Here is a 26,399-nt window from a genome sequence, read left to right as displayed (position 1 = left end):
CCTCTAATCACAGTGTTTCTCTGACGGTTGTACTGCTGCCCCTAATCACAGTGTCTATCTGACGGTTGTACTGGTGTCCCTAATCACAATGTCTGTCTGACGGTTGTACTGGTGTCCCTAATCACAGTGTCTGTCTGAGGGTTGTACTGATGTCCCTAATCACATTGTGTATCTGACGGTTGTACTGGTGCCTTTAATCACAGTGTGTATCTGACGGTTGTACTGGTGCCTCTAATCACAGTGTTTATCTGACGGTTGTACTGGTGCCTCTAATCACAGTGTCTATCTGACGGTTGTACTGGTGTCCCTAATCACAGTGTCTATCTGACGGTTGTACTGGTGCCTCTAATCACAGTGTCTATCTGACAGTTGTACTGGTGCCTCTAATCACAGTGTCTGTCTGACGGTTGTACTGGTGTCCCTAATCACAGTGTCTATCTGACGGTTGTACTGGTGCCTCTAATCACAGTGTCTATCTGACGGTTGTACTGGTGCCTCTAATCACAGTGTCTATCTGACGGTTGTACTGGTGTCTCTAATCACATGTCTATCTGACTGTTGTACTGGTGCCTCTAATCACAGTGTCTGTCTGACGGTTGTACTGGTGTCTCTAATCACAGTGTCTATCTGACGGTTGTACTGGCGTCCCTAATCACAGTGTCTATCTGTCGGTTGTACTGGTGTCTCTAATCACAGTGTCTATCTGACGGTTGTACTGGTGTCCCTAATCACAGTGTCTGTCTGACGGTTGTACTGCTGTCTCTGATCACAGTGTCTATCTGACTGTTGTACTGGTGCCTCTAATCACAGTGTCTATCTGACGGTTGTACTGGTGTCTCTAATCACAGTGTCTTTCTGACGGTTGTACTGGTGTCTCTAATCACAGTGTCTATCTGACGGTTGTACTGGTGTCTCTAATCACAGTGTCTGTCTGACGGTTGTACTGGTGTCCCTAATCACAGTGTCTGTCTGACGGTTGTACTGGTGTCTCTAATCACAGTGTGTATCTGACGGTTGTACTGGTGCCTCTAATCACAGTGTGTATCTGACGGTTGTACTTGTGCCTCTAATCACAGTGTCTATCTGACGGTTGTACTGGTGTCCCTAATCACAGTGTCTATCTGACGGTTGTACTTGTGCCTCTAATCATAGTGTCTATCTGACGGTTGTACTGGTGTCCCTAATCACAGTGTCTGTCTGACGGTTGTACTGGTGTCTCTAATCACAGTGTGTATCTGACGGTTGTACTGGTGCCTCTAATCACAGTGTGTATCTGACGGTTGTACTGGTGCCTCTAATCACAGTGTGTATCTGATGGTTGTACTGGTGCCTCTAATCACAGTGTCTATCTGACGGTTGTACTGGTGCCTCTAATCACAGTGTCTATCTGACGGTCGTACTGGTGTCTCTAATCACAGTGTCTGTCTGACTGTTGTTCTGGTGTCCCTAATCACAGTGTCTATCTGACGGTTGTACTGGTGTCCCTAATCACAGTGTCTATCTGACGGTTGTACTGGTGTCCCTAATCACAGTGTCTATCTGACGGTTGTACTGGTGTCCCTAATCACAGTGTCTATCTGACGGTTGTACTGGTGCCTCTAATCACAGTGTCTATCTGACGGTTGTACTGGTGCCTCTAATCACAGTGTCTATCTGACGGTTGTACTGGTGTCCCTAATCACAGTGTCTATCTGACAGTTGTACTGGTGTCCCTAATCACAGTGTCTATCTGACGGTTGTACTGGTGTCCCTAATCACAGTGTCTATCTGACGGTTGTACTGGTGTCTCTAATCACATGTCTATCTGACTGTTGTACTGGTGCCTCTAATCACAGTGTCTGTCTGACGGTTGTACTGGTGTCTCTAATCACAGTGTCTATCTGACGGTTGTACTGGTGTCTCTAATCACAGTGTCTCTCTGACGGTTGTACTGGTGTCTCTAATCACAGTGTCTATCTGATGGTTGTACTGGTGTCCCTAATCACAGTGTCTGTCTGACGGTTGTACTGGTGTCTCTAATCACAGTGTCTATCTGACGGTTGTACTGGTGTCTCTAATCACAGTGTCTGTCTGACGGTTGTACTGCTGCCCCTAATTACAGTGTCTATCTGACGGTTGTACTGGTGTCCCTAATCACAGTGTCTGTCTGACGGATCTACTGGTGTCTCTAATCACAGTGTCTATCTGACAGTTGTACTGCTGCCCCTACTCACTGTGTCTATCTGATGGTTGTACTGGTGCCTCTAATCACAGTGTCTATCTGACGGTTGTACTGGTGTCCCTAATCACAGTGTATATCTGACGGTTGTACTGCTGCCCCTATTCGCAGTGTCTGTCTATCTGCTGTACCATTGTGATGCCCCTAACCCAGCGAGGCTGTGGTGGGTATCCCCTCATCTCGGTGATGCCCTTCTCCTGTACTCAGCTGATAGGCATGATAGCATTTTCCCACTTGCAAGTTCCGTCTTGCATTTCTGCTCACTGCATCTTGTGAGCGAGCAGACTGAAGGTGGTGGTGACTGGTGGAAAAAGGCACGTTTATAAAGATCCCTGTTGGGCTCAGTCTCAGTGTTTTACAACCCTGCGCTTATGGCTGTAGGAGAGGTGTACCTGACCCAGCGATAGAACAGGCTGCCTTCAACCTCAATACCGACTGTGAGTGAACAGCACCAACTTGGAAAGTTCACTGGAGATGGACTTTGAGTATTGCTCAGCTGAGTACTAGATAAACTTGTGAATCAATAATCCCATCACAATTGACAACTGGTATGAAGTCTCCCTCAGGCAGGCAGTAAATGATTTAAGGCCATGCTAGCACAGGCTGTACATCACCTATTTTCCCAGTGTTACTATGGGTGAACTTGTACACCAGCTTCTACACTGTGCTTGAATTTTCAAACTGGCTTGCTGCCAGAGAAGGCAGAAGCAAGATAATGAAAATGCTTGGACAATTTCCTTACCAAATAAATTAAAGTGGAATAGATTAAATTATTTAGAACAAAATTTGTTCTATTATTGATCCGGAATGTAATTGTGACATTTTCATTTGTACTCATGTCTATTTTCTTTCTTTTCCTTATGCTTACAGTGTTTGAGCTCATGAGCAAAGGGTGAGTGCAGTGGTATTTCTTTACTAAATGCTGATTTTCTGCAATGCTGCTGTCAAGGTTCTAACCCTTCCTTTTAATCCTGTTTCTCTCCCCCCTCACCCCACCGTTTAGTCCTGTGATGGAGGTGCCAACTGACAACCCATTCTCAGAGAAGCAGGCACATTTCTACTTCAGAGATATCATCTTAGGCATTGAATATTGTGAGTGTTAAACACCATGTTTCCATAGCAACTGCCTTTCGGCATAGTGATCATACTTGATATCAATCTGCCGTGGAGTGCCTTCTGATGTTTTATCCCAATGATCATCTTAAAAAAATGTTTTCCGTATAAAGTATCAATGTAATTTTTAGCCCTTCTATCCAACAATTATGAAACAATTTAAAGCTGCAAGACTTTTCTCCAAAATGCTAAGTAAGGGCAGAACAATTCTCTACAAGAATCGTTTTAAATTAAAATGGTGTTATTTGTGACCTTTTCTGTATCAAGTAAAGCTATTTGACCGGATGCTCATGACTTCTATGAGATCTCTGTAACAGGACTACAGGAGCTGACATCATTCCTCAAGCAATACTTACTCAGTTAACAACTCTCCAACCCAGACTGCAGCTCACACCCTGACAGCTCCATCAATCTGTGTTTATTCCCCTTCCCCTCCATCTGAGAGCCACGCCTTTTCTCGGTGTATATTCCTCTCCAATTTTCCCTCTCCCCCTCCCTCTCCCCTCCTCTCCACCTCCTCCTCCCTCTCCCCCTCCCCTCCTCCTCCCCCTCCTCCTCCCTCTCCCCTCCCCCTCCCTCTCCCCTCCTCTCCCCCTCCCCTCCTCTCCCCCTCCCTCTCCCCCTCCCCCTCCCCTCCTCTCCCCCTCCCCTCCTCTCCCCCTCCCCTCCTCTCCCCCTCCTCCTCCCTCTCTCCTCCCTCTCCCCTCCCCTCCCCCTCCAATCCTCTTGATCTGAATTCCGTTCTGAATCATAGGTACTAAACCCGAATCAGCTGCCCAGCAGAAGAAATGGAGAGAGCTCTCACTGCCATATCTTCAACACAAGGCACTCAAAGTTCCATGGGTAGTCATGGAGCCCAATAGCAGGGTCTGCATTGACCATCAACCATTTGTCCAAACTAAATCCATTTTATTCTCCCCATCATCCCATTAAGTCCACATATTTGAAACCATTTGCAATAGCCAATTAACCTGCCGACATCAGGACCTTGCGATCTGGATGGAACCCGGAGCCCCAGAGGACCCCAGCCCTCCTGGGGAAGCCCCCATGGTCACATGCAGATTCCACACAGACAGCAGTGGGGATCAGGGTGAATCCAGGGCCCTGGATTGTGAGCCGGGACTCTAGCAGCTCTGCTGCACTAGGTCACTGGATAGAGGCCCCACACAGAACTGGGCCTGTGAGTGTGATAGCAGAGTATATTGGTTTCATCTTTCTCTCTCACCAGTGCACTACCAGAAGATCATTCACCGAGACATCAAACCATCAAATCTGCTGCTGGGTGATAATGGCCACATCAAAATTGCCGACTTCGGAGTCAGCAACCAGTTTGAGGGGAGCGACGCCTTGCTGTCGAGCACAGCTGGAACACCAGCGTTCATGGCTCCAGAGATGCTGTCCGAAAGCAGGAAGAGCTTTCATGGGAAGGTAGGTACAGACAGCCTCCCTGTCCAAATGGGTGGAAGATCCTTACACAGTGGAACAAGCTGCGTAACAACCGTTCAGTGTTCCCAGTCGTCTGTAGTCCTCTGTGCTGTGAGAGCACTTATCTCTGCCCAGACAGTGATTCCAAAGGAAAATCCTTATCCTGATGTCAAACAAAATCTGCCATTCCCTGCCACTGTAACTCTCACCAATCTCTACACACTTCCCCGTCTCTGTAACTCTCTCCATTCCCTACACCCCCCAACTCTGTAAACCTCTCCATTCCCTACACCTCCCCGTCTCTGTAACCCTCTCCATTCCCTACACCCCCCAACTCTGTAAACCTCTCCATTCCCTACACCTCCCCATCTCTGTAACCCTCTCCATTCCCTACACCTCCCCATCTCTGTAAACCTCTCCATTCCCTACACCTCCCCGTCTCTGTAACCCTCTCCATTCCCTACACCTCCCCATCTCTGTAACCCTCTCCATTCCCTACATCTCCCCATCTCTGTAACCCTCTCCATTCCCTACACCTCCCCATCTCTGTAACCCTCTCCATTCCTTACAACCCTCCCCATCTCTGTAACCCTCTCCATTCCTTACACCTCCCCATCTCTGTAACCCTATCCATTCCATACACCCCTCCCCATCTCTGTAACCCTCTCCATTCTCTACACCTCCCCATCTCTGTAACCCTCTCCATTCCCTACACCTCCCCATCTCTGTAACCCTCTCCATTCCCTACACCTCCCCGTCTCTGTAACCCTCTCCATTCCCTACACCCCCCAACTCTGTAAACCTCTCCATTCTCTACACCTCCCCATCTCTGTAACCCTCTCCATTCCCTATACCTCCCGGTCTCTGTAAACCTCTCCATTCCCTACACCTCCCCATCTCTGTAACCCTCTCCATTCCCTACACCTCCCCATCTCTGTAACCCTCTCCATTCCCTACACCTCCCCATCTCTGTAACCCTCTCCATTCCCTATACCTCCCGGTCTCTGTAAACCTCTCCATTCCCTACACCTCCCCGTCTCTGTAACCCTCTCCATTCCCTACACCTCCCCATCTCTGTAACCCTCTCCATTCCCTACACCTCCCCATCTCTGTAAACCTCTCCATTCCCTACACCTCCCCATCTCTGTAACCCTCTCCATTCTCTACACCTCCCCATCTCTGTAACCCTCTCCATTCCCTACACCTCCCCATCTCTGTAACCCTCTCCATTCCCTACACCTCCCCATCTCTGTAACCCTCTCCATTCCCTACACCTCCCCATCTCTGTAAACCTCTCCATTCCCTACACCTCCCCGTCTCTGTAACCCTCTCCATTCCCTACACCTCCCCATCTCTGTAACCCTCTCCATTCCCTACACCCCCCAACTCTGTAACCCTCTCCATTCCCTACACCTCCCCATCTCTGTAACCCTCTCCATTCCCTACACCTCCCCATCTCTGTAACACTCTCCATTCCCTACACCTCCCCATCTCTGTAAACCTCTCCATTCCCTACACCTCCCCATCTCTGTAACCCTCTCCATTCTCTACACCTCCCCATCTCTGTAAACCTCTCCATTCCCTACACCTCCCCATCTCTGTAACCCTCTCCATTCCCTACACCTCCCCATCTCTGTAACCCTCTCCATTCCCTACACCCCTCCCCATCTCTGTAACCCTCTCCATTCCTTACACCCCTCCCCATCTCTGTAACCCTCTCCATTCCCTACACCTCCCCATCTCTGTAACCCTCTCCATTCCTTACAGCCCTCCCCATCTCTGTAACCCTCTCCATTCCCTACACCTCCCCATCTCTGTAACCCTCTCCATGCCCTACACCCCTCCCCATCTCTGTAACCCTCTCCATTCCTTACACCCCTCCCTATCTCTGTAACCCTCTCCATTCCTTACACCTCCCCATCTCTGTAACCCTCTCCATTCCCTACACCTCCCCATCTCTGTAACCCTCTCCATGCCCTACACCCCTCCCCATCTCTGTAACCCTCTCCATTCCTTACACCCCTCCCTATCTCTGTAACCCTCTCCATTCCTTACACCTCCCCATCTCTGTAACCCTCTCCATTCCCTACACCTCCCCATCTCTGTAACCCTCTCCATTCCTTACACCCCTCCCTATCTCTGTAACCCTCTCCATTCCTTACACCTCCCCATCTCTGTAACCCTCTCCATTCCCTACACCTCCCCATCTCTGTAACCCTCTCCATTCCCTACACCTCCCCATCTCTGTAACCCTCTCCATTCCCTACACCTCCCCATCTCTGTAACCCTCTCCATTCCTTACACCCCTCCCTATCTCTGTAACCCTCTCCATTCCTTACACCTCCCCATCTCTGTAACCCTCTCCATTCCCTACACTTCCCCATCTCTGTAACCCTCTCCATTCCCTACACCTCCCCATCTCTGTAACCCTCTCCATTCTCTACACCTCCCCATCTCTGTAACCCTCTCCAGCTCCTGCACCACCCATCTCTGTAACCCTCTCCATTCCCTACACCTCCCCATCTCTGTAACACTCTCCATTCCCTACACCTCCCCATTTCTGTAACCCTCTCCATTCCCTACACCTCCCCATCTCTGTAACACTCTCCATTCCCTACACCTCCCCATCTCTGTAAACCTCTCCATTCCCTACACCTCCCCGTCTCTGTAACCCTCTCCATTCCCTACACCACCCCATCTCTGTAACCCTCTCCATTCACTACACCTCCCCATCTCTGTAACCCTCTCCATTCCTTACACCCCTCCCTATCTCTGTAACCCTCTCCATTCCTTACACCTCCCCATCTCTGTAACCCTCTCCATTCCCTACACCTCCCCATCTCTGTAACCCTCTCCATTCCCTACAACTCCCCATCTCTGTAACCCTCTTCATTCCCTACACCTCCCCATCTCTGTAACCCTCTCCATTCCCTACACCTCCCCATCTCTGTAACCCTCTCCATTCCCTACAACTCCCCATCTCTGTAAACCTCTCCATTCCCTACACCTCCCCATCTCTGTGACCCTCTCCATTCCTTACACCGCTCCCCATCTCTGTAACCCTCTCCATTCCTTACACCTCCCCATCTCTGTAACCCTCTCCATTCCCTACAACTCCCCATCTCTGTAAACCTCTCCATTCCCTACACCTCCCCATCTCTGTAACCCTCTCCATTCCCTACACCTCCCCGTCTCTGTAACCCTCTCCATTCCCTACACCCCCCAACTCTGTAAACCTCTCCATTCTCTACACCTCCCGGTCTCTGTAACCCTCTCCATTCCCTATACCTCCCGGTCTCTGTAAACCTCTCCATTCCCTACACCTCCCCATCTCTGTAACCCTCTCCATTCCCTACACCTCCCCATCTCTGTAACCCTCTCCATTCCCTACACCTCCCCATCTCTGTAACCCTCTCCATTCCCTATACCTCCCCGTCTCTGTAACCCTCTCCATTCCCTACACCTCCCCATCTCTGAAACCCTCTCCATTCCCTACACCCCCCAACTCTGTAAACCTCTCCATTCCCTACACCTCCCCGTCTCTGTAACCCTCTCCATTCCCTACACCACCCCGTCTCTGTAACCCTCTCCATTCCCTACACCCCCCAACTCTGTAACCCTCTCCATTCCCTACACCTCCCCATCTCTGTAACCCTCTCCATTCCCTACACCTCCCCATCTCTGTAACACTCTCCATTCCCTACACCTCCCCATCTCTGTAACCCTCTCCATTCCCTACACCTCCCCATCTCTGTAACCCTCTCCATTCCTTACACCCCTCCCCATCTCTGTAACCCTCTCCATTCCCTACACCTCCCCATCTCTGTAACCCTCTCCATGCCCTACACCCCTCCCCATCTCTGTAACCCTCTCCATTCCCTACACCACCCCATCTCTGTAACCCTCTCCATTCACTACACCTCCCCATCTCTGTAACCCTCTCCATTCCTTACACCCCTCCCTATCTCTGTAACCCTCTCCATTCCTTACACCTCCCCATCTCTGTAACCCTCTCCATTCCCTACACCTCCCCATCTCTGTAACCCTCTCCATTCCCTACAACTCCCCATCTCTGTAACCCTCTCCATTCCCTACACCTCCCCATCTCTGTAACACTCTCCATTCCCTACACCTCCCCATCTCTGTAAACCTCTCCATTCCCTACACCTCCCCGTCTCTGTAACCCTCTCCATTCCCTACACCACCCCATCTCTGTAACCCTCTCCATTCACTACACCTCCCCATCTCTGTAACCCTCTCCATTCCTTACACCCCTCCCTATCTCTGTAACCCTCTCCATTCCTTACACCTCCCCATCTCTGTAACCCTCTCCATTCCCTACACCTCCCCGTCTCTGTAACCCTCCCCATTCCCTACACCCCCCATCTCTGTAAACCTCTCCATTCCCTACTCCCCCAACTCTGTAAACCTCTCCATTCCCTACACCTCCCCATCTCTGTAACCCTCTCCATTCCCTACACCTCCCCGTCTCTGTAACCCTCTCCATTCCTTACACCTCCCCATCTCTGTAACCCTCTCCATTCCTTACACCCCTCCCTATCTCTGTAACCCTCTCCATTCCTTACACCTCCCCATCTCTGTAACCCTCTCCATTCCCTACACCCCTCCCCATCTCTGTAACCCTCTCCATTCTCTGCACCTCCCCATCTCTGTAACCCTCTCCATTCCCTACACCTCCCCATCTCTGTATCCCTCTCCATTCCCTACACCTCCCCATCTCTGTAACCCTCTCCATTCCCTACACCTCCCCGTCTCTGTAACCCTCTCCATTCCCTACACCACCCCATCTCTGTAACCCTCTCCATTCCCTTCACCCCCCAACTCTGTAACCCTCTCCATTCCCTATACCTCCCCATCTCTGTAATCCTCTCCATTCCCTACACCTCCCCATCTCTGTAAACCTCTCCATTCCCTACACCTCCCCATCTCTGTAACCCTCTCCATTCCCTACACCTCCCCATCTCTGTAACCCTCTCCATTCCCTACTCCCCTCCCCATCTCTGTAACCCTCTCCATTCCCTACACCTCCCCATCTCTGTAACCCTCTCCATTCCCTACACCCCTCCCCATCTCTGTAACCCTCTCCATTCCTTACACCCCTCCCCATCTCTGTAACCCTCTCCAATCCCTACACCTCCCCAGCTCTGTAACCATCTCCATTCCCTACACCTCCCCATCTCTGTAACCCTCTCCATTCCCTACACCTCCCCATCTCTGTAACCCTCTCCATTCCCTACACCTCCCCATCTCTGTAACCCTCTCCATTCCCTACACCTCCCCATCTCTGTAACCCTCTCCATTCCCTACACCTCCCCATCTCTGTAACCCTCTCCATTCCCTACACCTCCCCATCTCTGTAACCCTCTCCATTCCCTACACCTCCCCATCTCTGTAACCCTCTCCATTCCCTACACCTCCCCATCTCTGTAACCCTCTCCATTCCCTACACCTCCCCATCTCTGTAACCCTCTCCATTCCCTACACCTCCCCATCTCTGTAACCCTCTCCATTCCCTACACCTCCCCATCTCTGTAACCATCTCCATTCCCTACACCTCGCCATCTCTGTAAACCTCTCCATTCCCTACACCTCCCCATCTCTGTAACCCACTCCATTCCCTACACCTCCCCATCTCTGTAACCCTCTCCATTCCCTACACCTCCCCATCTCTGTAACCCTCTCCATTCCCTACACCTCCCCATCTCTGTAACCATCTCCATTCCCTACACCTCGCCATCTCTGTAAACCTCTCCATTCCCTACACCTCCCCGTCTCTGTAACCCTCTCCATTCCCTACACCACCCCGTCTCTGTAACCCTCTCCATTCCCTACACCTCCCCATCTCTGTAACCCTCTCCATTCCTTACACCCCTCCCTATCTCTGTAACCCTCTCCATTCCTTACACCTCCCCATCTCTGTAACCCTCTCCATTCTCTACACCTCCCCATCTCTGTAACCCTCTCCATTCCCTACACCTTCCCATCTCTGTAACCCTCTCCATTCCCTACACCTCCCCGTCTCTGTAACCCTCTCCATTCCCTACACCCCCCAACTCTGTAAACCTCTCCATTCCCTACACCTCCCCATCTCTGTAACCCTCTCCATTCCCTACACCTCCCCGTCTCTGTAAACCTCTCCATTCCCTACACCTCCCCATCTCTGTATCCCTCTCCATTCTCTACACCTCCCCATCTCTGTAACCCTCTCCATTCCCTACACCTCCCCGTCTCTGTAACCCTCTCCATTCCCTACACCACCCCATCTCTGTAACCCTCTCCATTCCCTACACCTCCCCATCTCTGTAACCCTCTCCATTCCTTACAACCCTCCCCATCTCTGTAACCCTCTCCATTCCTTACACCTCCCCATCTCTGTAACCCTATCCATTCCATACACCCCTCCCCATCTCTGTAACCCTCTCCATTCTCTACACCTCCCCATCTCTGTAACCCTCTCCATTCCCTACACCTCCCCATCTCTGTAACCCTCTCCATTCCCTACACCTCCCCGTCTCTGTAACCCTCTCCATTCCCTACACCCCCCAACTCTGTAAACCTCTCCATTCTCTACACCTCCCCATCTCTGTAACCCTCTCCATTCCCTATACCTCCCGGTCTCTGTAAACCTCTCCATTCCCTACACCTCCCCATCTCTGTAACCCTCTCCATTCCCTACACCTCCCCATCTCTGTAACCCTCTCCATTCCCTACACCTCCCCATCTCTGTAACCCTCTCCATTCCCTATACCTCCCGGTCTCTGTAAACCTCTCCATTCCCTACACCTCCCCGTCTCTGTAACCCTCTCCATTCCCTACACCTCCCCATCTCTGTAACCCTCTCCATTCCCTACACCTCCCCATCTCTGTAAACCTCTCCATTCCCTACACCTCCCCATCTCTGTAACCCTCTCCATTCTCTACACCTCCCCATCTCTGTAACCCTCTCCATTCCCTACACCTCCCCATCTCTGTAACCCTCTCCATTCCCTACACCTCCCCATCTCTGTAACCCTCTCCATTCCCTACACCTCCCCATCTCTGTAAACCTCTCCATTCCCTACACCTCCCCGTCTCTGTAACCCTCTCCATTCCCTACACCTCCCCATCTCTGTAACCCTCTCCATTCCCTACACCCCCCAACTCTGTAACCCTCTCCATTCCCTACACCTCCCCATCTCTGTAACCCTCTCCATTCCCTACACCTCCCCATCTCTGTAACACTCTCCATTCCCTACACCTCCCCATCTCTGTAAACCTCTCCATTCCCTACACCTCCCCATCTCTGTAACCCTCTCCATTCTCTACACCTCCCCATCTCTGTAAACCTCTCCATTCCCTACACCTCCCCATCTCTGTAACCCTCTCCATTCCCTACACCTCCCCATCTCTGTAACCCTCTCCATTCCCTACACCCCTCCCCATCTCTGTAACCCTCTCCATTCCTTACACCCCTCCCCATCTCTGTAACCCTCTCCATTCCCTACACCTCCCCATCTCTGTAACCCTCTCCATTCCTTACAGCCCTCCCCATCTCTGTAACCCTCTCCATTCCCTACACCTCCCCATCTCTGTAACCCTCTCCATGCCCTACACCCCTCCCCATCTCTGTAACCCTCTCCATTCCTTACACCCCTCCCTATCTCTGTAACCCTCTCCATTCCTTACACCTCCCCATCTCTGTAACCCTCTCCATTCCCTACACCTCCCCATCTCTGTAACCCTCTCCATGCCCTACACCCCTCCCCATCTCTGTAACCCTCTCCATTCCTTACACCCCTCCCTATCTCTGTAACCCTCTCCATTCCTTACACCTCCCCATCTCTGTAACCCTCTCCATTCCCTACACCTCCCCATCTCTGTAACCCTCTCCATTCCTTACACCCCTCCCTATCTCTGTAACCCTCTCCATTCCTTACACCTCCCCATCTCTGTAACCCTCTCCATTCCCTACACCTCCCCATCTCTGTAACCCTCTCCATTCCCTACACCTCCCCATCTCTGTAACCCTCTCCATTCCCTACACCTCCCCATCTCTGTAACCCTCTCCATTCCTTACACCCCTCCCTATCTCTGTAACCCTCTCCATTCCTTACACCTCCCCATCTCTGTAACCCTCTCCATTCCCTACACTTCCCCATCTCTGTAACCCTCTCCATTCCCTACACCTCCCCATCTCTGTAACCCTCTCCATTCTCTACACCTCCCCATCTCTGTAACCCTCTCCAGCTCCTGCACCACCCATCTCTGTAACCCTCTCCATTCCCTACACCTCCCCATCTCTGTAACACTCTCCATTCCCTACACCTCCCCATTTCTGTAACCCTCTCCATTCCCTACACCTCCCCATCTCTGTAACACTCTCCATTCCCTACACCTCCCCATCTCTGTAAACCTCTCCATTCCCTACACCTCCCCGTCTCTGTAACCCTCTCCATTCCCTACACCACCCCATCTCTGTAACCCTCTCCATTCACTACACCTCCCCATCTCTGTAACCCTCTCCATTCCTTACACCCCTCCCTATCTCTGTAACCCTCTCCATTCCTTACACCTCCCCATCTCTGTAACCCTCTCCATTCCCTACACCTCCCCATCTCTGTAACCCTCTCCATTCCCTACAACTCCCCATCTCTGTAACCCTCTTCATTCCCTACACCTCCCCATCTCTGTAACCCTCTCCATTCCCTACACCTCCCCATCTCTGTAACCCTCTCCATTCCCTACAACTCCCCATCTCTGTAAACCTCTCCATTCCCTACACCTCCCCATCTCTGTGACCCTCTCCATTCCTTACACCGCTCCCCATCTCTGTAACCCTCTCCATTCCTTACACCTCCCCATCTCTGTAACCCTCTCCATTCCCTACAACTCCCCATCTCTGTAAACCTCTCCATTCCCTACACCTCCCCATCTCTGTAACCCTCTCCATTCCCTACACCTCCCCGTCTCTGTAACCCTCTCCATTCCCTACACCCCCCAACTCTGTAAACCTCTCCATTCTCTACACCTCCCGGTCTCTGTAACCCTCTCCATTCCCTATACCTCCCGGTCTCTGTAAACCTCTCCATTCCCTACACCTCCCCATCTCTGTAACCCTCTCCATTCCCTACACCTCCCCATCTCTGTAACCCTCTCCATTCCCTACACCTCCCCATCTCTGTAACCCTCTCCATTCCCTATACCTCCCCGTCTCTGTAACCCTCTCCATTCCCTACACCTCCCCATCTCTGAAACCCTCTCCATTCCCTACACCCCCCAACTCTGTAAACCTCTCCATTCCCTACACCTCCCCGTCTCTGTAACCCTCTCCATTCCCTACACCACCCCGTCTCTGTAACCCTCTCCATTCCCTACACCCCCCAACTCTGTAACCCTCTCCATTCCCTACACCTCCCCATCTCTGTAACCCTCTCCATTCCCTACACCTCCCCATCTCTGTAACACTCTCCATTCCCTACACCTCCCCATCTCTGTAACCCTCTCCATTCCCTACACCTCCCCATCTCTGTAACCCTCTCCATTCCTTACACCCCTCCCCATCTCTGTAACCCTCTCCATTCCCTACACCTCCCCATCTCTGTAACCCTCTCCATGCCCTACACCCCTCCCCATCTCTGTAACCCTCTCCATTCCCTACACCACCCCATCTCTGTAACCCTCTCCATTCACTACACCTCCCCATCTCTGTAACCCTCTCCATTCCTTACACCCCTCCCTATCTCTGTAACCCTCTCCATTCCTTACACCTCCCCATCTCTGTAACCCTCTCCATTCCCTACACCTCCCCATCTCTGTAACCCTCTCCATTCCCTACAACTCCCCATCTCTGTAACCCTCTCCATTCCCTACACCTCCCCATCTCTGTAACACTCTCCATTCCCTACACCTCCCCATCTCTGTAAACCTCTCCATTCCCTACACCTCCCCGTCTCTGTAACCCTCTCCATTCCCTACACCACCCCATCTCTGTAACCCTCTCCATTCACTACACCTCCCCATCTCTGTAACCCTCTCCATTCCTTACACCCCTCCCTATCTCTGTAACCCTCTCCATTCCTTACACCTCCCCATCTCTGTAACCCTCTCCATTCCCTACACCTCCCCGTCTCTGTAACCCTCCCCATTCCCTACACCCCCCATCTCTGTAAACCACTCCATTCCCTACTCCCCCAACTCTGTAAACCTCTCCATTCCCTACACCTCCCCATCTCTGTAACCCTCTCCATTCCCTACACCTCCCCGTCTCTGTAACCCTCTCCATTCCTTACACCTCCCCATCTCTGTAACCCTCTCCATTCCTTACACCCCTCCCTATCTCTGTAACCCTCTCCATTCCTTACACCTCCCCATCTCTGTAACCCTCTCCATTCCCTACACCCCTCCCCATCTCTGTAACCCTCTCCATTCTCTGCACCTCCCCATCTCTGTAACCCTCTCCATTCCCTACACCTCCCCATCTCTGTATCCCTCTCCATTCCCTACACCTCCCCATCTCTGTAACCCTCTCCATTCCCTACACCTCCCCGTCTCTGTAACCCTCTCCATTCCCTACACCACCCCATCTCTGTAACCCTCTCCATTCCCTTCACCCCCCAACTCTGTAACCCTCTCCATTCCCTACACCTCCCCATCTCTGTAATCCTCTCCATTCCCTACACCTCCCCATCTCTGTAAACCTCTCCATTCCCTACACCTCCCCATCTCTGTAACCCTCTCCATTCCCTACACCTCCCCATCTCTGTAACCCTCTCCATTCCCTACTCCCCTCCCCATCTCTGTAACCCTCTCCATTCCCTACACCTCCCCATCTCTGTAACCCTCTCCATTCCCTACACCCCTCCCCATCTCTGTAACCCTCTCCATTCCTTACACCCCTCCCCATCTCTGTAACCCTCTCCAATCCCTACACCTCCCCAGCTCTGTAACCATCTCCATTCCCTACACCTCCCCATCTCTGTAACCCTCTCCATTCCCTACACCTCCCCATCTCTGTAACCCTCTCCATTCCCTACACCTCCCCATCTCTGTAACCCTCTCCATTCCCTACACCTCCCCATCTCTGTAACCCTCTCCATTCCCTACACCTCCCCATCTCTAACCCTCTCCATTCCCTACACCTCCCCATCTCTGTAACCCTCTCCATTCCCTACACCTCCCCATCTCTGTAACCCTCTCCATTCCCTACACCTCCCCATCTCTGTAACCCTCTCCATTCCCTACACCTCCCCATCTCTGTAACCCTCTCCATTCCCTACACCTCCCCATCTCTGTAACCCTCTCCATTCCCTACACCTCCCCATCTCTGTAACCATCTCCATTCCCTACACCTCGCCATCTCTGTAAACCTCTCCATTCCCTACACCTCCCCATCTCTGTAACCCACACCATTCCCTACACCTCCCCATCTCTGTAACCCTCTCCATTCCCTACACCTCCCCATCTCTGTAACCCTCTCCATTCCCTACACCTCCCCATCTCTGTAACCATCTCCATTCCCTACACCTCGCCATCTCTGTAAACCTCTCCATTCCCTACACCTCCCCGTCTCTGTAACCCTCTCCATTCCCTACACCACCCCGTCTCTGTAACCCTCTCCATTCCCTACACCTCCCCATCTCTGTAACCCTCTCCATTCCTTACACCCCTCCCTATCTCTGTAACCCTCTCCATTCCTTACACCTCCCCATCTCTGTAACCCTCTCCATTCTCTACACCTCCCCATCTCTGTAACCCTCTCCATTCCCTACACCTTCCCATCTCTGTAACCCTCTCCATTCCCTACACCTCCCCGTCTCTGTAACCCTCTCCATTCCCTACACCCCCCAACTCTGTAAACCTCTCCATTCCCTACACCTCCCCATCTCTGTAACCCTCTCCATTCCCTACACCTCCCCGTCTCTGTAAACCTCTCCATTCCCTACACCTCCCCATCTCTGTATCCCTCTCCATTCTCTACACCTCCCCATCTCTGTAACCCTCTCCATTCCCTACACCTCCCCGTCTCTGTAACCCTCTCCATTCCCTACACCACCCCATCTCTGTAACCCTCTCCATTCCCTACACCCCCCAACTCTGTAACACTCTCCATTCCCTACACCTCCCCATTTCTGTAACCCTCTCCATTCCCTACACCTCCCCATCTCTGTAAACCTCTCCATTCCCTACACCTCCCCATCTATGTAACCCTCTCCATTCCCTACACCTCCCCATCTCTGTAACCCTCTCCATTCCCTACACCCCTCCCCATCTCTGTAACCCTCTCCATTCCCTACACCTCCCCATCTCTGTAACCCTCTCCATTCTCTACACCTCCCCATCTCTGTAACCCTCTCCATTCCCTACACCTCCCCATCTCTGTAACCCTCTCCATTCTCTACACCTCCCCATCTCTGTAACCCTCTCCATTCCCTACACCTCCCCGTCTCTGTAACCCTCTCCATTCCTTACACCCGTCCCCATCTCTGTAACCCTCTCCATTCCCTACACCTCCCCATCTCTGTAACCCTCTCCATTCCCTACACCCCTCCCCATCTCTGTAAACCTCTCCATTCCCTACACCTCCCCATCTCTGTAACCCTCTCCATTCCCTACACCTCCCCATCTCTGTAACCCTCTCCATTCCCTACACCTCCTCATCTCTGTAACCCTCTCCATTCCTTACACCCCTCCCTATCTCTGTAACCCTCTCCATTCCTTACACCTCCCCATCTCTGTAACCCTCTCCATTCCCTACACCTCCCCATCTCTGTAACCCTCTCCATTCCCTACACCTCCCCATCTCTGAAACCCTCTCCATTCTCTACACCTCCCCATCTCTGTAACCCTCTCCAGCTCCTGCACCCCCCATCTCTGTAACACTCTCCATTCCCTACACCTCCCCATCTCTGTAACCCTCTCCATTCCCTACACCTCCCCATCTCTGTAACCCTCTCCATTCCCTACACCTCCCCATCTCTGTAACCCTCTCCATTCCCTACACCTCCCCATCTCTGTAACCCTCTCCATTCTCTACACCTCCCCATCTCTGTAACCCTCTCCATTCCCTACACCTCCCCATCTCTGTAAACCTTTCCATTCCCTACACCTCCCCGTCTCTGTAACCCTCTCCATTCCCTACACCACCCCATCTCTGTAACCCTCTCTATTTCCTACACCTCCCCATCTCTGTAACCCTCTCCATTCCTTACACCCCTCCCTATCTCTGTTACCCTCTCCATTCCTTACACCTCCCCATCTCTGTAACCCTCTCCATTCCCTACACCCCTCCCCATCTCTGTAACCCTCTCCATTCTCTACACCTCCCCATCTCTGTAACCCTCTCCATTCCCTACACCTCCCCATCTCTGTAACCCTCTCCATTCCCTACACCCCCCAACTCTGTAAACCTCTCCATTCCCTACACCTCCCCATCTCTGTAACCCTCTCCATTCCCTACACCTCCCCGTCTCTGTAAACCTCTCCATTCCCTACACCTCCCCATCTCTGTAAACCTCTCCATTCCCTACACCTCCCCATCTCTGTAACCCTCTCCATTCCCTACACCCCTCAACTCTGTAAACCTCTCCATTCCCTACACCTCCCCGTCTCTGTAACCCTCTCCATTCCCTACACCTCCCCATCTCTGTAACCCTCTCCATTCCCTACACCCCCCAACTCTGTAAACCTCTCCATTCCCTACACCTCCCCATCTCTGTAACCCTCTCCATTCCCTACACCTCCCCGTCTCTGTAAACCTCTCCATTCCCTACACCTCCCCGTCTCTGTAACCCTCTCCATTCCCTACACCTCCCCATCTCTGTAACCCTCTCCATTCCCTACACCTCCCCTTCTCTGTATCCCTCTCCATTCTAAACACCTCCCCATCTCTGTAACCCTCTCCATTCCCTACACCTCCCCATCTCTGTAACCCTCTCCATTCCCTACACCTCCCCATCTCTGTAACCCTCTCCATTCCCTACACCTCCCCATCTCTGTAACCCTCTCCATTCCCTACACCTCCTCATCTCTGTAACCCTCTCCATTCCTTACACCCCTCCCTATCTCTGTAACCCTCTCCATTCCTTACACCTCCCCATCTCTGTAACCCTCTCCATTCCCTACACCTCCCCATCTCTGTAACCCTCTCCATTCCCTACACCTCCCCATCTCTGTAACCCTCTCCATTCTCTACACCTCCCCATCTCTGTAACCCTCTCCAGCTCCTGCACCCCCCATCTCTGTAACCCTCTCCATTCCCTACACCTCCCCATCTCTGTAACCCTCTCCATTCCCTACACCTCCCCATCTCTGTAACCCTCTCCATTCCCTACACCTCCCCATCTCTGTAACCCTCTCCATTCCCTACACCTCCCCATCTCTGTAACCCTCTCCATTCCCTACACCTCCCCATCTCTGTAACCCTCTCCATTCCCTACACCTCCCCATCTCTGTAATCCTTTCCATTCCCTACACCTCCCCGTCTCTGTAACCCTCTCCATTCCCTACACCACCCCATCTCTGTAACCCTCTCCATTTCCTACACCTCCCCATCTCTGTAACCCTCTCCATTCCTTACACCCCTCCCTATCTCTGTAACCCTCTCCATTCCTTACACCTCCCCATCTCTGTAACCCTCTCCATTCCCTACACCCCTCCCCATCTCTGTAACCCTCTCCATTCTCTACACCTCCCCATCTCTGTAACCCTCTCCATTCCCTACACCTCCCCATCTCTGTAACCCTCTCCATTCCCTACACCTCCCCGTCTCTGTAACCCTCTCCATTCCCTACACCCCCCAACTCTGTAAACCTCTCCATTCCCTACACCTCCCCATCTCTGTAACCCTCTCCATTCCCTACACCTCCCCGTCTCTGTAAACATCTCCATTCCCTACACCTCCCCCTCTCTGTAACCCTCTCCATTCCCTACACCTCCCCATCTCTGTAACCCTCTCCATTCCCTACACCTCCCCATCTCTGTAACCCTCTCCATTCCCTACACCTCCCCATCTCTGTAACCCTCTCCATTCCCTACACCTCCCCATCTCTGTAAACCTCTCCATTCCCTACACCTCCCCGTCTCTGTAACCCTCTCCATTCCCTACACCTCCCCATCTCTGTAACCCTCTCCATTCCCTACACCCCCCAACTCTGTAAACCTCTCCATTCCCTACACCTCCCCGTCTCTGTAACCCTCTCCATTCCCTACACCACCCCATCTCTGTAACCCTCTCCATTCCCTACACCCCCCAACTCTCTAACCCTCTCCATTCCCTACATCTCCCCATCTCTGTAACCCTCTCCATTCCCTACACCTCCCCATCTCTGTAACCCTCTCCATTCCCTACACCCCTCCCCATCTCTGTAACCCTCTCCATTCCCTACACCTCCCCATCTCTGTAAACCTCTCCATTCCCTACACCTCCCCATCTCTGTAACCCTCTCCATTCCCTACACCACCCCATCTCTGTAACACTCTCCATTCCCTACACCTCCCCATCTCTGTAACCCTCTCCATTCCCTACACCTCCCCATCTCTGTAACCCTCTCCATTCTCTACACCTCCCCATCTCTGTAACCCTCTCCATTCTCTACACCTCCCCATCTCTGTAACCCTCTCCATTCCCTACACCTCCCCGTCTCTGTAACCCTCTCCATTCCTTACACCCGTCCCCATCTCTGTAACCCTCTCCATTCCCTACACCTCCCCATCTCTGTAACCCTCTCCATTCCCTACACCCCTCCCCATCTCTGTAAACCTCTCCATTCCCTACACCTCCCCATCTCTGTAACCCTCTCCATTCCCTACACCTCCCCATCTCTGTAACCCTCTCCATTCCCTACACCTCCTCATCTCTGTAACCCTCTCCATTCCTTACACCCCTCCCTATCTCTGTAACCCTCTCCATTCCTTACACCTCCCCATCTCTGTAACCCTCTCCATTCCCTACACCTCCCCATCTCTGTAACCCTCTCCATTCCCTACACCTCCCCATCTCTGAAACCCTCTCCATTCTCTACACCTCCCCATCTCTGTAACCCTCTCCAGCTCCTGCACCCCCCATCTCTGTAACACTCTCCATTCCCTACACCTCCCCATCTCTGTAACCCTCTCCATTCCCTACACCTCCCCATCTCTGTAACCCTCTCCATTCCCTACACCTCCCCATCTCTGTAACCCTCTCCATTCCCTACACCTCCCCATCTCTGTAACCCTCTCCATTCTCTACACCTCCCCATCTCTGTAACCCTCTCCATTCCCTACACCTCCCCATCTCTGTAAACCTTTCCATTCCCTACACCTCCCCGTCTCTGTAACCCTCTCCATTCCCTACACCACCCCATCTCTGTAACCCTCTCTATTTCCTACACCTCCCCATCTCTGTAACCCTCTCCATTCCTTACACCCCTCCCTATCTCTGTTACCCTCTCCATTCCTTACACCTCCCCATCTCTGTAACCCTCTCCATTCCCTACACCCCTCCCCATCTCTGTAACCCTCTCCATTCTCTACACCTCCCCATCTCTGTAACCCTCTCCATTCCCTACACCTCCCCATCTCTGTAACCCTCTCCATTCCCTACACCCCCCAACTCTGTAAACCTCTCCATTCCCTACACCTCCCCATCTCTGTAACCCTCTCCATTCCCTACACCTCCCCGTCTCTGTAAACCTCTCCATTCCCTACACCTCCCCATCTCTGTAAACCTCTCCATTCCCTACACCTCCCCATCTCTGTAACCCTCTCCATTCCCTACACCCCTCAACTCTGTAAACCTCTCCATTCCCTACACCTCCCCGTCTCTGTAACCCTCTCCATTCCCTACACCTCCCCATCTCTGTAACCCTCTCCATTCCCTACACCCCCCAACTCTGTAAACCTCTCCATTCCCTACACCTCCCCATCTCTGTAACCCTCTCCATTCCCTACACCTCCCCGTCTCTGTAAACCTCTCCATTCCCTACACCTCCCCGTCTCTGTAACCCTCTCCATTCCCTACACCTCCCCATCTCTGTAACCCTCTCCATTCCCTACACCTCCCCTTCTCTGTATCCCTCTCCATTCTAAACACCTCCCCATCTCTGTAACCCTCTCCATTCCCTACACCTCCCCATCTCTGTAACCCTCTCCATTCCCTACACCTCCCCATCTCTGTAACCCTCTCCATTCCCTACACCTCCCCATCTCTGTAACCCTCTCCATTCCCTACACCTCCTCATCTCTGTAACCCTCTCCATTCCTTACACCCCTCCCTATCTCTGTAACCCTCTCCATTCCTTACACCTCCCCATCTCTGTAACCCTCTCCATTCCCTACACCTCCCCATCTCTGTAACCCTCTCCATTCCCTACACCTCCCCATCTCTGTAACCCTCTCCATTCTCTACACCTCCCCATCTCTGTAACCCTCTCCAGCTCCTGCACCCCCCATCTCTGTAACCCTCTCCATTCCCTACACCTCCCCATCTCTGTAACCCTCTCCATTCCCTACACCTCCCCATCTCTGTAACCCTCTCCATTCCCTACACCTCCCCATCTCTGTAACCCTCTCCATTCCCTACACCTCCCCATCTCTGTAACCCTCTCCATTCCCTACACCTCCCCATCTCTGTAACCCTCTCCATTCCCTACACCTCCCCATCTCTGTAATCCTTTCCATTCCCTACACCTCCCCGTCTCTGTAACCCTCTCCATTCCCTACACCACCCCATCTCTGTAACCCTCTCCATTTCCTACACCTCCCCATCTCTGTAACCCTCTCCATTCCTTACACCCCTCCCTATCTCTGTAACCCTCTCCATTCCTTACACCTCCCCATCTCTGTAACCCTCTCCATTCCCTACACCCCTCCCCATCTCTGTAACCCTCTCCATTCTCTACACCTCCCCATCTCTGTAACCCTCTCCATTCCCTACACCTCCCCATCTCTGTAACCCTCTCCATTCCCTACACCTCCCCGTCTCTGTAACCCTCTCCATTCCCTACACCCCCCAACTCTGTAAACCTCTCCATTCCCTACACCTCCCCATCTCTGTAACCCTCTCCATTCCCTACACCTCCCCGTCTCTGTAAACATCTCCATTCCCTACACCTCCCCCTCTCTGTAACCCTCTCCATTCCCTACACCTCCCCATCTCTGTAACCCTCTCCATTCCCTACACCTCCCCATCTCTGTAACCCTCTCCATTCCCTACACCTCCCCATCTCTGTAACCCTCTCCATTCCCTACACCTCCCCATCTCTGTAAACCTCTCCATTCCCTACACCTCCCCGTCTCTGTAACCCTCTCCATTCCCTACACCTCCCCATCTCTGTAACCCTCTCCATTCCCTACACCCCCCAACTCTGTAAACCTCTCCATTCCCTACACCTCCCCGTCTCTGTAACCCTCTCCATTCCCTACACCACCCCATCTCTGTAACCCTCTCCATTCCCTACACCCCCCAACTCTCTAACCCTCTCCATTCCCTACATCTCCCCATCTCTGTAACCCTCTCCATTCCCTACACCTCCCCATCTCTGTAACCCTCTCCATTCCCTACACCCCTCCCCATCTCTGTAACCCTCTCCATTCCCTACACCTCCCCATCTCTGTAAACCTCTCCATTCCCTACACCTCCCCATCTCTGTAACCCTCTCCATTCCCTACACCACCCCATCTCTGTAACACTCTCCATTCCCTACACCTCCCCATCTCTGTAACCCTCTCCATTCCCTACACCTCCCCATCTCTGTAACCCTCTCCATTCTCTACACCTCCTCATCTCTGTAACCCTCTCCATTCTCTACACCTCCCCATCTCTGTAACCCTCTCCATTCCCTACACCCCTCCCCATCTCTGTAAACCTCTCCATTCCCTACACCTCCCCATCTCTGTAAACCTCTCCATTCCCTACACCTCCCCATCTCTGTAACCCTCTCCATTCCCTACACCCCTCCCCATCTCTGTAACCCTCTCCGTTCCTTACACCCCTCCCCATCTCTGTATCCCTCTCCATTTCCTACACCTCCCCATCTCTGTAACCCTCTCCATTCCTTACACCCCTCCCTATCTCTGTAACCCTCTCCATTCCTTACACCTCCCCATCTCTGTAACCCTCTCCATTCCCTACACCTCCCCATCTCTGTAACCCTCTCCATTCCCTACACCTCCCCTTCTCTGTAACCCTCTCCATTCTCTACACCTCCCCCTCTGTAACCCTCTCCAGCTCCTGCAACCCCCATCTCTGTAACCCTCTCCATTCCCTACACCTCCCCATCTCTGTAACCCTCTCCATTCCCTACACCTCCCCATCTCTGTAACCCTCTCCATTCCCTACACCTCCCCATCTCTGTAACCCTCTCCATTCCCTACACCACCCCATCTCTGTAACCCTCTCCATTCCCTACACCTCCCCATCTCTGTAACCCTCTCCATTCCTTACACCCCTCCCTATCTCTGTAACCCTCTCCATTCCTTACACCTCCCCATGTCTGTAACCCTCTCCATTCCCTACACCTCCCCTTGTCTGTAACCCTCTCCATTCCCTACACCTCCCCATCTCTGTAACCCTCTCCATTCTCTACACCTCCCCATCTCTGTAACCCTCTCCAGCTCCTGCACCCCCCATCTCTGTAACCCTCTCCCTATCTGTGTAACTCTGTCCAGATCCTGCACCCCTGCAATCTCTGTACCTCTCTCCCTATCTGTGTAACTCTCTCCAGATCCTGCACCCCTGCAATCTCTGTACCTCTCTCCCTATCTGTGTAACTCTGTCCAGATCCTGCACCCCTGCAATCTCTGTACCTCTCTCCCTATCTGTGTAACTCTCTCCGGATCCTGCACCCCTGCAATCTCTGTACCTCTCTCCCTATCTGTGTAACTCTCTCCAGATCCTGCACTCCTGCAATCTCTGTACCTCTCTCCCTATCTGTGTAACTCTCTCCAGATCCTGCACCCCTGCAATCTCTGTACCTCTCTCCCTATCTGTGTAACGCTGTCCAGATCCTGCACCCCTGCAATCTCTGTACCTCTCTCCCTATCTGTGTAACTCTGCGGCAGAATCTGCTGGTGCCACTGTGGCCTCATCGTCATCACAGAGCTGGAAGGGACTGATGGACGAGAGTGGTGGTGTCATTCTGTGGGCCGTGTGAAGGTGTTGGGACGGGCATCAGCCGGGCTGGAGACCATACGGGGGCTGGTGGAGTGTGTTGAATGGCTCACCGTAAAGGCATTGCACATCATCCTTCCCTCCGTCCCCCAATGTACGATCCGAGCAGCTGATTCGTCACTAGTTCCTCATGGTCTTGGCCAGAGCCGTGATGCACCCCAGTGCGGATGCTTTTTATGGTGCATCTATAAAAATTGAGGTTCATGCAGAATTTCCTAAGCTTTCTGAGGATGTAGAAGCAATGGTGAGCTTCCTTGGTCACATGTTGCACTAGCTCAGGCCATTGGTGAAGTTTACACTGAGGAACGATGCTGCAACCATGCTGACTTGTTTGAAGTGTTAGATTTGAGGCCTGGGGTGTGAGCGGATGTCCCACATCACTTTTCCATGCCTGTGTCTTTAGGAATGAGTGGTGGGGGCTGGTGGATGGCATGTTAAAGAGGAGTGTGTGGGATGGGAGGGTTTGGTGACAGAAGGGCCTTACGTGGGAACACAACACTGTTTACTTGTTCACGTTGCTTTTCAGGCGGTGGACGTCTGGGCTATTGGAGTGACGTTGTACTGCCTGATCTTCGGTAAGGTAGGTGTAAAACACACGGACCAGCTGGGAGTGCAGCAGAGTCCGCCTGTCAGTCAGTCATTGTCTTCCACTTGGGCGTAGAGGGAGAATGGACTCTCTCTGACTGTACCAGGATCACCTCAGGGATTGGATTGTCCATGGCTGCTCTTCCATTGAAGATTCTGCTGAGAATGCAAAGCCAGCAGGAAAACTTTGACTGTTGACTGGCAGCCGGGGGTGAGAGTGAGGAAGGAAAATACCAGCCAGATGCTGAAGTGATCAAAGCAGTAGTAAATGGTCCTTGCCCAGAGGCAGGTGGGGTAATACTTTGGGGAGGGCAGATCAGGAAAGGGAATATAGGGTACAAGCAGAGGGGACATCGACCTCTGAGGGTCTTTAATGTAAGTGGGTAAGGAGCAGCAGGGATATTTGCTTTTATTGGCTGAAACACAGAATACACGGCTGGGAGGTCACTCCTTTGTTAGGCCACAGTGAGAATGCTGTGTTAGCTCTGCACCAGTCAATGGGGCATTGACAGTTGGAGAGAGGGTGCGGAGGAAATTCACAGGGACCCTGCCAACCCAAAGACAGACGGTTGTGAGGAGACGTGGATAAGATCTGGGTTGTTTGCTTTGGCCAGAGGAAGTGCCCTGCAAGACCTGACCGAGCCTGTGATGTCAGTCAGGTGGTCTCACACACAAGCCACAGGCTCTCCCAGGGTTGCAGACACCTGACCTGTGGACACACTGTGTATGCACGTGTATTTGGAAAACTGGTGGAATAGGTTAGCCATCTTCTACGGAGAGGGAGTAGGGTATTTCTGCACGCCTTCTCTGCCCTCCATTCCCCATTCCAGAGCCACACCAGTAGGAAGCCTGGTGGAGCCAAGCAGACTCACTGGCTCCCTCGCTGAGTCAGTGAGGCCTGTGCCTGTG

At 52.3% G+C, this 26,399-nt stretch overlaps 1 protein-coding gene across 7 annotated transcripts in view; it reads left to right on the top strand.

Annotated features, from left to right (window-relative positions):
• Positions 1-26,399, top strand: part of camkk1a (calcium/calmodulin-dependent protein kinase kinase 1, alpha a) — a 208,279-nt gene that overhangs the window by 141,148 nt on the left and 40,732 nt on the right. For all 7 annotated transcript variants that reach the window (XM_073053839.1, XM_073053840.1, XM_073053838.1 and 4 more), the window contains 4 exons: positions 3,089-3,110; positions 3,222-3,310; positions 4,560-4,759; positions 25,432-25,485. In XM_073053839.1, coding sequence (XP_072909940.1) covers positions 3,089-3,110; positions 3,222-3,310; positions 4,560-4,759; positions 25,432-25,485 — 365 coding nt within the window. The remainder of the gene's footprint in view (positions 1-3,088; positions 3,111-3,221; positions 3,311-4,559; positions 4,760-25,431; positions 25,486-26,399) is intronic.

The sequence above is a fragment of the Hemitrygon akajei genome, chromosome 8 (assembly GCF_048418815.1).
Source record: "Hemitrygon akajei chromosome 8, sHemAka1.3, whole genome shotgun sequence".
Classification (NCBI taxonomy): Eukaryota; Metazoa; Chordata; class Chondrichthyes; order Myliobatiformes; family Dasyatidae; genus Hemitrygon; species Hemitrygon akajei.
Note: the sequence above shows the minus strand (reverse complement) of the source record. Positions and strands in the feature narration are given on the sequence as shown.